At 44.9% G+C, this 14,215-nt stretch overlaps 1 protein-coding gene across 7 annotated transcripts in view; it reads right to left on the bottom strand.

Moving 5' to 3' along the window:
• The window catches only part of si:ch211-285f17.1 (sickle tail protein homolog), a 643,872-nt gene that overhangs the window by 264,238 nt on the left and 365,419 nt on the right, over nucleotides 1–14,215 (bottom strand). For all 7 annotated transcript variants that reach the window (XM_068007127.1, XM_068007122.1, XM_068007126.1 and 4 more), the window contains one exon: nucleotides 13,407–13,690. In XM_068007127.1, the coding sequence (XP_067863228.1) occupies nucleotides 13,407–13,690 (284 nt within the window). The remainder of the gene's footprint in view (nucleotides 1–13,406; nucleotides 13,691–14,215) is intronic.

Below are 14,215 nucleotides of genomic sequence, written 5' to 3'. Positions count from 1 at the left end.
ACTTAACTGGACCATCCACATAAATACTGTGGCTACAAGAGCAGGTCAGAGGCTGGGTATTCTGCGGCGAGTGACTCACCTCCTGACTCCCCAAAGCCTTACCACCATCAACAAGACACAGGTCAGGAGTGTGATGGAATACTCTCCACTTGCCTGGATGAGTGCAGCTCAAACAACACTCAAGAAGCTCGACACCATCCAGGACATAGCAGCCCGCTTGATTGGCACCCCATCCACCACCCTAAATATTCACTCCCTTCACCACCGGTGCACCGTGGCTGCAGTGTGTACCATCCACAGGATGCACTGCAGCAACTCGCCAAGGCTTCTTCGACAGCACCTCCCAAACCCACGATCTTTACCACCTAGAAGGACGAGGGCAGCAGGCACATGGGAACAACACCACCTGCATGTTCCCCTCCAAGTCACACACCATCCCGACTTGGAAATATATCGCCATTCCTTCATCGTCGCTGGGTCGAAATCCTGGAACTCCCTACGGAACAGCACTGTGGGAGAACCTTTACCACACGGACTGCAGCGGTTCAAGAAGGTGGCTCACCACCACCTTCTCAAGGGCAATTAGGGATGGGCGATAAATGCTGGCCGATCCAGCAATGCCCACATCCCATGAACAAATTTTAAAAATAATTTTTAAAAAACAAGAGTAAGGAAGACTTACTACAATTATACAGGGCTTTGGTGAGACCTAACCTGAAGTATTGTGTACAATTTTGGTCTCCTTACCTAAGGAAGGATATACTTGTCTTAGAGGCAGTGCAACAAAGGTTCACTAGATTGATTCCTGGGATGAGAGGGTTGTCCTAAGAGGAGAGTAGAATGGCCCTATACTCTCTGAGTTTAGAAGAATGAGAGGTGATCTCATTGAAACATACAAGATTCTGAGGAGGTTTGACAGTGTAGATGCTAAGATGTTGTTTCCCTTGGTTGGACAGTCTAGAACTAGGGGGCATAATCTCAGGATAAGGGGTCGGCCATTTAAAACTGAGATGAAGAGGAATTTCTTCACTCAGAGGGTAGTGAATCCTTGGAATTCTTTACTCCCGAGGGCTGTGGATGCTGAGTCGTTGAGTATGTTTAAAGCTGGGTTAAATAGATTTTAGAACTCTAGGGGAATGAAGGGGTATGGGGATCGGGCAGGAAAGTGGAGCTGAGGTCGAAGATTAGCCATGATTGAGGAGCCGTATGCCTACTCCTGCTCCCATTTCTTATGTTATGTCCTTATGTAAGGTAGTTTAAGGAGGGTTGCCTCATTAGTCATCACAGGCCATCATCGCCAAAGAACAGCCATTGTAGTATGCTCGGAGAAGATGGAGGCACAGCTAAGGGTGCAGTTGGTTGTTACTACTGTTGGCAGTGCCACCCTATGGTGCATTTAAAATGAGAACATACATCAGCGATATGCGGACAGGAACACCAAGAAACTGCGCAGATATCTGAATTGAATCATGGGGACTTCATCAACATATTAAAAAGAAGTTTTCAGGTGGGAGTTTCTTACAGTGGTCAAACCCATAATCAAACGTGATACGCTAAATGGATCTAGCATAACGGATGTCTGTGCTACTTTCTGAATGGGTGTATCCACTTTACGTCAAAAATTTATCTCACTGTCTCAGCATCAGAATAGTTTAAAAATAAACAATAAACCATTTTAGCATGTTAGGCATCTAAAGACGAGAGTTATTATACTTCACATGCGGACCCACGAAGTCTTCACTCTCCTTTAACTCTAGTTCTACTCCATTAAAGTCCCTCAATATAAAAGCTGGAGCATATCTCACTAATTTTTGATCAGGTTCACTTTTTATTAAAAAAACTATTCCAAGAGAAAATCTGAAATCTTACTGAATGTTTTAAATTTGTAAATTACACACCATATTAGTGGGGCACAGGTTAGTGCCTGTGTCACTGCTCCACTGTGTGGGGAAACACTTAGCAGAGGCCAGGCATGTCCCAACATGAAGGCAGGGATAAATTACTGGAGAAGAGGAGCCGCAGGGATAATCTTACTTAAGTCTTCAAGAATCTAAAGGGCACAGACATGATAAACCTCAATAGGTTTGACAGTCACAGGTTCTGCACAGCCTCAATCTTAGAAGAGTGAGGGTGAAAAGACAGGTTAGATTTAACACAGAGGGTGGGGAATGTATAGAATGGACTGCACTTAAACAGAGGCAGTGAGGGGTGATTGTATCAGTAACCCTAACACATAGTGACTGGTGAGAGAGAGAGAGAGGGAGAGAGCCATTGTTAGAGGCTTGGAAGCAGTCTCTCTATCTCTCTTGGGCACAGTTGATTTATGGTCTGTTGAGACAAGAGAAGGATGAGGAAAGCAAATGAATTTATAGAGACAGAAGACACACATAAGAAAATCGGCATTTTTGATTAAATTTTATATTTTTATAAACAGTAAATTTTATAAACAATGACTGCAGGAACCAACATCTTAACAGTGCTCCGTGGCATGATCAACAATCTCACCACAATCTCTTTTGGAACTTGGCAGCTTTGGGCATGTAGAATGTTAAGGACGCAGAGAGGAAACATGGAAACATAGAAATTAGGAGCAGGAGTGGGCCATTCGGCCCTTCGAGCCTGCTCCGCCATTCAATATGATCATGGCTGATCCTCTATCTCAATACCATATTCCCGCTCTCTCCCCATACCCCTTGATGCCTTTTGTGTCTAGAAATCTATCTAGCTCCATCTTAAATATATTCAATGACTTGGCCTTCACAGCCTTCTGTGGTAGAGAATTCCACAGGTTCACCACCCTCTGAGCGAAGAAATTTCTCCTCATCTCACTCCTAAATGTCCTACCCCATATCCTGAGACTGTGACCCCTCGTTCCGAGCCAGGGGAAACATCTTCCCTGTATCCAGTCTGTCTAGCCCTGTCAGAATTTTATACATTTCAATGAGATCCCCTCTCATTCTTCTAAACTCGAGTGAATACAGGCCTAGGCGACCCAATCTCTCCTCATACGACAGTCCTACCATCCCAAGAATCAGTCTGGTGAACCTTCGCTGCACTCCCTCTATGGCAAGTATATCCTTGGGTAAGGAGACCAAAACTGCACACAATACTCCAGATGTGGTCTCACCAAGGCCCTGTATAACTGCAGTAAGACATCTTTGCTCCTGTACTCAAATCCTCTTGCAATGAAGGCCAACATACCATTTGCCTTCCTAACTGCTTGCTGCACCTGCATGCTTGCTTTCAGTGACTGGTGTACAAGGACACCCAGGTCCCTTTGTACATCAACATTTCCCAGTCTATCATCATTTAAATAATACTCTGCTTTTCCTTCCCAAGTGGATATCCACATTATACTGCTTCTGCCATGTATTTGCCCACTCGCTCAACTTGTCTAAATCGCCTTGAAGCCTCTTTGCATCCTCCTCACAACTCACGATCCCACCTAGTTTTGTGTCATCAGCAAACTTGGAAATATTACATTTGGTTCCCTCATCCAAATCACTGATGTATATTGTGAATAGCTGGGGCCCAAGCACCGACCCCTGCAGTACCCCACTAGTCACTGCCTGCCACCCGGAAAAAGACCCATTTATTCCTACTCTCTGTTTCCTGTCTGTTAACCGATTTTTAATCCATGCCAGTATATTATCACCAATCCCATGAGCTTTAATTTTGCACACTAACCTCTTTTGTGGGACTTCATCTAAGGCCTTCTGAAAATCCAAATAAACCACATCCACTGGTTCTCCCTTATCTATTCTAATAGTTACATCCTCAAAAAACTCCAGTAAGTTTGTCAAACATGATTTCCCTTTCATAAATCCATGTTGACTTTGTCTAGTTGATATTTTCTACGTGTCCTGTTATCACATCCTTTATAATAGACTCTAGCATTTTCCCTACTACTGATGTTAGGCTAACCAGTCTGTAGTTCCCTGTTTCCTCTCTCCCTCCTTTTTTAAATAGTGGGGTTACATTTGCCACCCTCCAATCTGCAGGAACTGTTCCATAATCTATAGAATTTTGGAAGATGACAACTAATGCATCCACTATTTCCATGGCTACCTCTTTTAGTACTCTGGGATGCAGATTATTAGGCCCTGGGGATATATCGGCTTTCAGTCCCATTAATTTCTCCAGCACTATTTTTTTACTAATACTAATTTCCTTTATTTCCTCCTTCTCACTAGTCCCTTGGTTCCCTAGCATTTCTGGGAAGTTATTTGTGTCCTCTTCCATGAAGACAGAACCAAAGTATTTGTTTAATTGCTCTGCCATTTCCTCGATCCCCATTATAAATTCTCCCATTTCTGACTGTAAGGGACCTACATTTGTCTTCACTAATTTTTTTCTTTTTACATACTTGTAGAAGCTTTTACAGTCCGCTTTTATGTTCCTTGCAAGTTCACTCTCATACTCTATTTTTCCCCTCTTAATCAATCTCTTGGTCATTTTTTGCTGTATTCTAAACTGTTCCCAATCCTCAGGCTTGCTACTTTTTCTGGCAACTTTATATGACTCCTCTTTGGATCTAACACTATCCTTAATTTTCTTTGTTAGTCATGGTTGGGCCACTTTTCCTTTTGTGTTTTTGCACCAGAAAGGAATGTATAATTGTTGCAATTCATGGATTCGTTCCTTATATGTTAGCCATTGCCTATCCACCGTCATGTCTTTTAATGAAGCTTCCCAATCTATCATCGCCAACTCACTCCTTATACCTTCATAGTTTCCTTTGTTTAGATTTAGGACCCTAGTTTTGGATTGGACATAAGGGGCTAGAGATTGGGCCGTGTAGTGCCCGTTGCTCAGGCGCGACGCAGCCTTCCAAAGTTCGAAAATGGCATCCAGAATGCGCGCGCCCACGCTTCTAGCATTACGTACACCAGACGCCATCTTGGTAAAGGGTTTCGCGTACATGCAGATAACGAACGCCGGCAGCATGTAAAGTAGGAAGAATATGAGTTAGATCAGTGTGCAATGCTGATTTAAAGTGATAGACACCATTTTGGCACTTAACGCTCCACTCAATCATGAACACCTGAACATGTATGGGGTACCCCCCACCAGTGCTCTTTGAAGGGATCATACAAGTGTGGCAGGTTAGTGGCTGGATTATTGTTTCTGGCTGCTGGTAGAATAGGATGTGTTTGTTGAAGCTTCCTATACTTACAGAGAATTGCTACAGTATATTTGAGAGTGGTTTGGCAGGTACTGCCTTACGGTTGGTGTAATTTACAACAGTGTTTGAACAAGATTCCTGGCAACCATGGGTGGTCCGTTAGGGCTCCCACTGGGCATAGAACATGAGTGGGAGCATGCAGAGAGGCCACAGAGAGCAGCTCAAGCTGCAAGGAGAGGGAACAGGAGGAGGAACAGGAGGAGGAGGTGGCGGCGCAGGGCACTGAGCAGGAGACCATATCCCATGAGGGCCTTCAGGGAACACCACTGTTACCTCCAGATGAGCAAGGATCAGTGCATCCGACTGCTGAGGTTCACCAAAGAGGTCGTGACGGAGATCAGTCACCTGCTGCAGCCACAACTACAGCCTCAGAGCAGGACAAGGACAGCATTGCCTGTGGCTGTGAAGGTGAGAAGATGTTTCCCCTTGTGGGAGAGACTAGAACTAGAGGCCACTGTTCAAAAATAAGAGGTCTCCCATTTAAGATGGAGATGAGAAGAATTTTTTTCTCTCAGAGGGTCGTGAGTCTGTGGAACTCCCTTCCCGAGAGAGCGGTGGAGGCAGGGTCATTGAATATTTTTAAGACTGAGTTAGATAGATTCCTGATTAACAAGAGAGTCAAAGGTCATAGTAGGTAGACGGGAGAGTGGGGTTGAGGTCGCAATCAGATCAGCCATGATCTTAACAAATGGCAGAGCAGGCTCGAGGGGCCGAATGGCCTACTCCTGCTCTTAGTTCGTATGTTCGTATGTAACGTAACCATTGCATTGAACTTCTACGGCTCTGGATCCTTTCAGGCCTCTGCTGGTGAGCTGTGCAATATCTCACAGTGTGCAGTGCACTGCTGCATTAGGGAGGTCATGGAGGTACTATATGAGATGTGCAACAGGTTTATCACGTTCCTTCGTGATAGTGAGAAGCAGAACGAGTGAGCACGAGGTTTTGCTCACATTGTAGGCTTCCTCGTGGTGCAGCGTGCCATTGACTACACGCATATTGCCATTCGTCACAGTATGCTGCATGCTGTACAACCTCGCCATTATGAGGGAATAGCCCTTGCCACCGATTATCCGGCAACAACCTGAGCCTGAGGAGGAGGTGGAGGAGGAAGAGGCTGAGGATGAGGGGGAGGAGACGCAGGGGGAAGTGGAGGAAGACACAATGGGGCAACAAGAAACACTGGCCCTGTCTGGCAGGGCTCTGTGTGCTCACCTGATCCGTGAGCGATATCGATAACGTGAACGACATGTCCAAAGTCACCAACAGACCTACACTCCCCACCTGTCCTCTCCCAATTCAGCTATCCTAATATGGACTGGGATAGCAACAGTGTAAAGGGCAAGAGGGGGAGAAATTTTTGAAGTGCGTTCAGGAGAACTTTCTTGACCAGTACGTTTCCGGCCCAACAAGGAAGGGAGCATTACTGGATCTGGTTCTGGGGAATGAGGTGGGCCCCAAGTGGAGCAAGTGTCGGTGGGGGAACATTTAGGGAACAACGATCATAGTATCAAAGGGTTTAGATTAGCCATGGAAAAGGACAAGGAGCAATCTAGAGTAAAAATACTCAATTGGAGGAGAGCCAATTTCAATGGGCTGAGAACGGATCTGGCCTGGGTAAATTGGAATCAAAGGTTGGCAGGCAAAACTGTAATTGAACAATGGGCGGCCTTTAAAGAAGTGATGGTTCAGGTACAGTCGAGGAACATTCCCAAGAGGGGGAAAGGTAGGGCAACTAAAACCAGAGATGCCTGGATGACCGAAAGAGATAGAGAGTAAAAGGGACGTATGACAGATGTCAGATTGATAATACAAGTCGTTAAAGGAAGGTCGTGTCTGACTAATTTGATTGAATTCTTTGAGGAGGTAGTAAGGAGGGTCGATGAGGGTAGTGCATTTGATGTAGTCTACATGGATTTTAGCAAGGCCTTTGACAAGGTCCCATATGGCAGACTGGTCAATGAAGTACAAGCCCATGGGATGAATAAAGAAAGTTCAGAGGGGGAGTGAAAAAGGAAATAAGAGGGGCAAAGAAAGAGTATGAGAATAGACTGGCGGCAAACATAAAAAGGAATCCAAAAGTCTTCTGTAGGCATACAAACAGTAAACGGATAGTAAGAGGAGGGGTGGGACTGATTAGGGACCAAAAAGGAGATCTACGCAAGGAGGCAGCGGGCATGGCTGAGGTACTAAATGAGTACTGCTGGAGGCCACATCCACAGCGACGGCCCGCCCAATGATGCGCAACACTGTCTCCTCCAGGGGGGTGAGGACGTGTAGGCGAGCCTGTCCTCCCTCAGGTTTCTCCTGCTGCTGGCTGTTAAGCATCTCCTTCTCCTGCAAGACGGAGGGAAGTGTGTCAGTGAGTGTCCTGCAAGGTGTCTGGGTCATGTGCCTGTCATGGTAGAATAGCTCCCAATGTGTGTGACCTGTGAGTGGTGGTTGTGTGGCCTGTAAGTGTGGTACTATTTGAGGGTGAGATGCAGCACGTGAAGTGCAGCATTGCGAACGGATGGGCAGCATTTGTTGGTGGGTGGGTGATGGGGGGCGTTGTGCGTAGAGCAGTGATGCAGTTGGTAGGATGTGCCACTTGACACTTGCATTCACTCACCTTGACCACTCGTGTCAAGTCATTGAACTTTTGTCGGCACTGCATCCGCGTGCGCGGTACCTTGCTCCTGGCATTCACCTCTTGGGCCACTGCCTCTGCAGCTGGTGTCTGGAGGGTCTCCTACCACTCTGCGGGTACAGGATGGCCCTCCTTTCGTCCACTTCTTCCACCAGGGCCTCCAGTGCATCATCCGAGAACCTTGGTGCGCTCTCTTGCTGGTCCAGCATCCTATCTGCCATCCTGAACTGCCCTCATTGATGGTGCACCTCCCCTTTAAGAGGTGCAGGCTGTCTTTAACCAGTGCTGGCCACACCACATTTCGGGCCTCCTGCTTGTGTGGCCAGCGCGATCTGCGCTGTTGAAAGACTGCACTTACAAATCATGGTAATGACCAGGCAGCACAAATCTCACGTGCTGCCTGCATCAGAAGCACCGGACGCGGGTTAATCGCGGAAGGCGATGCCCGCGTCCGGATTCGGGAGTTATCGAATTTAACCCCCATAATGTTATTTACATAGCCTTGAAGGCAACCCAACTGTTCAATTGTATGAGTCAAAAACTACCCAAGTTTTAGAGCTTAGCTCCAGCTGAACACAGAGCTTTTTTTTATCGTGGCTCAAATAAAAGATCACGTAGTATCAGAGAGTTTTTGTATGCATCAATGTAGAGATGGTGTCAGACAAAAACTAAAATGGCAACTAATCTATGAATAATAATGTTACTATGAGGAAACCAAGGTTAGAAAATAAACAGGAAGGGAGTTTGGCAGTGCTTAATGGTATATACCTCAATGCAAGGAGTACAATGAATAAAGCAGATGAGCTGAGGGCACAGATAGACATGTGGCAGTACAATACCTTAGCTTTGACAGAAACATAGCTTAAAGAGGGGCAGGAATGGCAGCTCAACGTTCCTGGTTACAGGGTTTTCAGACAAGATAGAGAAGGGGATAAAAAAGGAGTGGGGGGTAGCAATTTTGGTTAAAGAAACAATTATAGCTGTGAGGAGGGATGATATGTTAGAAGGATCATCAAATGAGGCCATATGGATTGAGCTAAAGAACAAAAAAGGGGCAGTCACACTACTGGGAGTGTACTATAGACACTCCCAGTAGTGTGACTGCCTAACAGTACCCGAACAGTCACAGGGAGATAAAAGAGCAAATATGTAGGCAAATTTATGAGAAGTGCAAAAACAGTAGGGCAGTAATAGTAGGGGATTTCAACGACCCTAATATTAACTGGGATAAAAACAGTGTGAAGCGTACAGAGGGCGCAAAATTCTTCAATTGCATTCAGAAGAACATTTTTAGCCAGTATGTAGCAAGCCTAACAAGAGAGGGGGTAGTTCTGGATTTAGTTTTAGGAAATGAGGCTGGAAGAAGTTTTAGTGGGAGAGCTTTTTGATGGTTGTGATCATAATTTAGTTAGTTTTAGCATAGTTATGGAAAAGGACAAAGATAGAACAGGAGTTAAAGTTCTCAACTGGGGAAAGGCCAATTTTACTAAGCTAAGATGTGATTTAGCAAAAGTGGACTGGAAAGAGCTACTTGAAGGTAAATCAATGTCAGAGCAGTGGGAGGCATTCAAGAGGAGGATTCAAGGGGTGCAGAGTAAACATTTTCCACAAAGGAAAAGGGTGGGGCTGCCAAACCTACAGCCCCCTGGAAGTCAAGGAGCACAGAGTGTAAGATAAGGCAGAAAAGGAAAGCTTATGTCAGATACCGAGAACCCAATACTGCAGAAAGCCTAGAGGAGTATAAAAAGTGCAGGGGTGAAATTAAAAAGGAAACTAGGAAAGCAAAGAGAGGGCATGAAAAAATATTGGCAAGTAAAATCAAGGAAAACCCAAAGATGTTTTATAAATACATTAAGAGCAAGAGGATAACTAAAGAAAGAGTAGGGCCTATTAGAGACCAAAAAGGTAACCTATGTGTGGAGGCAGAAGATGTGGGTATGGTTCTTAATGAATACTTTGCATCTGTCTTCACAAAAGAGAGGGACTATGCAGACATTGTAGTTAAGGAGGAGGAGTGTGAAATATTGGATGGGGTAAACTTAGTGAGAGAAGAAGTATTAAGGGGATTAGCATCTATGAAAGTAGATAAATCACCAGGGCCGGATGAAATGTATCCCAGGCTGCTAAAAGAAGCAAGGGAGGAAATAGCAGAGGCTCTGACCATCATTTTCCAATCCTCACTGGATACAGGCATGGTGCCGGAGGATTGGAGGACTGCTAATGTTGTACCATTGTTTAAAAAGGGAGCAAGGGATAGACTGAGTAATTACAGGCCAATCAGTCTAACCTCAGTGGTGGGCAAATTATTGGAATCAATTCTGAGGGACAGGATAAACCATCACTTAGAAAGGCACAGAGTAATCAAGGACAGTCAGCATGGATTTGTTAAAGGAAGGTCGTGTCTGACTAATTTGATTGAATTCTTTGAGGAGGTAGTAAGGAGGGTCGATGAGGGTAGTGCATTTGATGTAGTCTACATGGATTTTAGCAAGGCCTTTGACAAGGTCACATATGGCAGACTGGTCAATGAAGTACAAGCCCATGGGATCCAAGGCAGAGTGGCAAGTTGGATCCAAAATTGGCTCAGTGGCAGGAAGCAAAGTGTAATGGTTGACGGGTGTTTTTGTGACTGGAAGGCTGTTTCCAGTGGGGTTCTGCAGGGCTCAGTACAAGGTCCCTTGCTTTTTGTGATATATATTAATGATTTGGACTTAAATGTAGGGGGCATGATTAAGAAGTTTGCAGATGATACAAAAATTGGCCGTGTGGTTGATAGTGAGGAGGAAAGCTGTAGACTGCAGGAAGAAATCAATGGACTGGTCAGGTGGGCAGAAAAGTGGCAAATGGAATTCAATCCGGAGGATTGTGAGGTAATGCATTTGGGGAGGGCCAACAAGGCAAGAGAGTACACAATAAATGGGAGGATACTGAAAAGGTGTAGAGGAAGTGAGGGACCTTGGAGTGCATGTCCACAGATCCCTGAAGGTAGCAGGACAGAAAGATAAGGTGGTTACGAAGGCACCTTAAATACTTTCATTTATTAGCCGAGGCATAGAATATAAGAGCAGGGAGGTTATGCTGGAACTGTATAAAACACGAGTTAGGTTACAGATGGAATACTGTGTACAGTTCTGGTCACCACATTACAGGAAAGATGTAATTGCACTAGAGAGGGTACATAGCAGATCTGGAGAATTTTAGCTATGAGGAAAGATGGGATAGGCTGGGGTTGTTCTCTTTGGAACAGAGGAGGCTGAGGCATGATTTAATTGAGGTGTACACAAATATGAGGGGCCTAGATACAGTGGATAGGAAGGATCTATTTCCCTTAGCAGAGAGGTCACTAACCGGGGAGCATAGATTTAAAGTGATTGATAGGTGAGCTGAGGAAATTTTTTTTCACCCAGAGGGTGGTGGGGGGTCTGGAACTCATTGCCTGAAAGGGTGGTCGAAGCAGAAACCTGCAACTCATTTAAAAAGTACGTGAATGTGCACCTGAAGCGCCGTGACCTACAAGGCTGCCGACCAAGTGCTGGAAAGTGGGATTAGGCTGGGTGGCTCATTTTTGGCTGGTGCGGACACGATGGGCCGAATGGCCTCCTTCTGTGCCGTAAATTTTCTATGGTTCTATGAATCACAAAAGTAAAGTCAACCAGTTGTATAACAAGCTTGATTTCTTAGTTGTAACAAAAACATACACTTTGCTCACTACTAATTCTTTAGTATGACACTAGACATTTCTCCACAGTCACCACTGGATGCAATCCTGACAATCAAAAAGAATATGTTTTGTTTGATCCAGTGAGTAGCTTACCGTAGTAACCAGGAAGGTCTAAGGTTTGGTACCCAGTCTGCAAAATTAGCTGATCTCAGCCAGGACAGTGATAGGGCGACTACAATTGAACCAGTGGCCCTGTGTTGGGGAGGGGAAAAAAAACACAACCACAGTTCCTACTCCTGATCACTATCCCGGATCACCTGTTAGATATGCACGAGTGAACATCAACAATTTGCATGTATTCTACTTTAAACTAAGGCATCTGACAGAAGAAGAAAGGAACTTTTACTATTTACAATCTATATTAATGACTTAGATGAAGGGACCGAGTGTAATGTATCCAAGTTTGCTGATGATACAAAGCTAGGTGGGAAAGTAAGCTGTGAAGACGACACTAAGAGTCTGCAATGGAATATAAACAAATTATATTCCATTGCATATAAACCTTATATTAAGGTGGAGTATAATACGGGGAACTGTGAGGTTATTCACTTTGGTAGGAAAAATAGAAAAACGGAATATTTTTTAAATAGTCAGAAACTATTACATGTTGGTGTTCAGAGGGATTTGTACACAAAACACAGAAAGTTAACATGCAGGTACAGCAAGCCATTATGAAGGCAAATGGTATGTTGGCCTTTATTGCAAGGGGGTTGGAGTACCAGAGTTAGGAAGTCTCGCTGCAATTGTACAGGGCTTTGGTGGGACCACACCTGTACTCTGTACAGTTTTGTTCTCCTTACCTAAGGAAGAATATACTTGCCTTAGAGGTGGTGCAACAAAGGTTCACTAGAGTGATTCCTGGGATGAGAGGGTTGTCCTATGAGGATTGATTGAGTAGAATGGGCCTATACTCTCTGGAGTTTAGAAGAATGAGAGGTGATCTCATTGAAACATATAAGATTCTAAGAGGGCTTGACAGGGTAGATACTGAGAGGATGTTTCCCCTGGCTGGAGAGTCTAGAACTAGGGGACATAGCCTCAGGATAAGGGGTTGGCCATTTCACTCAGAGAGTTGTGAATCTTTGGAATTCTCTACCTCACAGGGCTGTGGATGCTGAGTCATTGAGTATATTCAAGACTGAGATTGATAGATTTTTGGACTCTAAGGGAATCAAGGGATATGGGGATCGGGTGGGAAAGTGGGAAAGTGGAGTTTAGGTCAAAGATCAGCCATGATCTTATTGAATGGCAGATAATCCTTTTTAGTGATGTTGGTTGAGGGATAAATGTTGGCCAGGACACCGGGATAATTCCCCATAGCTTTTATGAATATGAGTTTCAGCAGCAGAAGTTAGGGCTGTGCAAAGCAATGTTGCAAAGACGGAAGTAAGTGATCTTATTGTTGGCTAGGGTATGAGGTTTGCTGCTCAGCTCTGGATCGAACAGAACACCAAGGTTGCGTACAGTCTGGTTCAGACTGAGTGAACAGTGAGGGAGAGTTTTGGAGTCTGTGACAATGGAGCAGTCACAGAATATTTCTGGTGATGTTTACCAGGGTTGCAAGCAGACAGAAGGCTAGACTGAAAGGAATTGAATAGGGAGCTGTGACAAAGGTCAACACAGCTGGGAGGTGAGAAAATGCGTGCGAGAGAGAGGAAAGGGAGGTTAGAGTTGAGGCAGAAGTTGGAAGAGGGCAAGTTTGTGCTCAGCCCTCGCACCCCCTCCCCAGTAGACACTCACCATTAAAAATTACACACAAATAGTAACTACTTAGACAAGGTTCTGGAGGGAAAGTGGTACCATACCCCAAGCAAGCAGCCAATGTCTGCAGGAGGGGAGAAAATTGGCAAGAAAAGGGGACAATGTTCTCATACCTGGTCTTTGAGGCGTTCCTGTTGCCCCATGATGGCAGTTGCATGATGGGGATATTTCTGCTTCAGATGTTCCAGAAAAGCCTCTCTTTTTCTATCCATCTCTGATGGCTGCATTCCCAGTATTTCTTTTGAACTGCGAGCTCCACCTACTGTGTGCCTTCGTGGGATGTTCCGAGCAATTTTAGTATTTGAAGCACGGTTATTTCCATTAGCGAGGTTTTCCTTTGCTTTAATGTGCTCAGCATCATCTGACGACGTTACACGCAAATTTGACTTCCCAGGATCTGAAAAATAAATGAAACAAAGAGTTAAAAGAATATGCAAGAACATTTTCTTTCTCTCTTCAATTTTCATTGTTCTTGCTTTTTGTCCCATAGAACCATAGAAAAGATACAACACAGAAGGGGGCCATTCGGCCCATCGTGTCCACGCCGGCTCGAAGAACAACCAGGTGCCCATTCTAATCCCACCTTCCAGCACCCGGTCCGTAGCCCTGCAGCTTACAGCACTTTAGGTGCAGGTCCAGGTACTTTTTAAAAAGAGTTGAGGGTCCCTGCCTCTACCACCAATTTGGGCAGCGAACTCCATACACCCACCACCCTCTGGGTAAAAAAGTTTTTCCTCATGTCCCCTCTAATCCTTCTGCCAATCAGCTTAAATCTATGTCCTCTAGTTCTTGAACTCTCCGCTAGGGAAAACAGGTACTTCCTGTCTATTCTATCCGGGCTCCTCATAATTTTGTACACCTCAATCAAGTCACTTCTCAGTCCCTTTCTTTATGTTTAACCAGGATACACATTATATATGCT

Source organism: Heptranchias perlo, chromosome 2 (assembly GCF_035084215.1).
Source record: "Heptranchias perlo isolate sHepPer1 chromosome 2, sHepPer1.hap1, whole genome shotgun sequence".
NCBI classification, from domain to species: domain Eukaryota; kingdom Metazoa; phylum Chordata; class Chondrichthyes; order Hexanchiformes; family Hexanchidae; genus Heptranchias; species Heptranchias perlo.
This window is presented reverse-complemented; position numbering and strand designations above follow the sequence as displayed.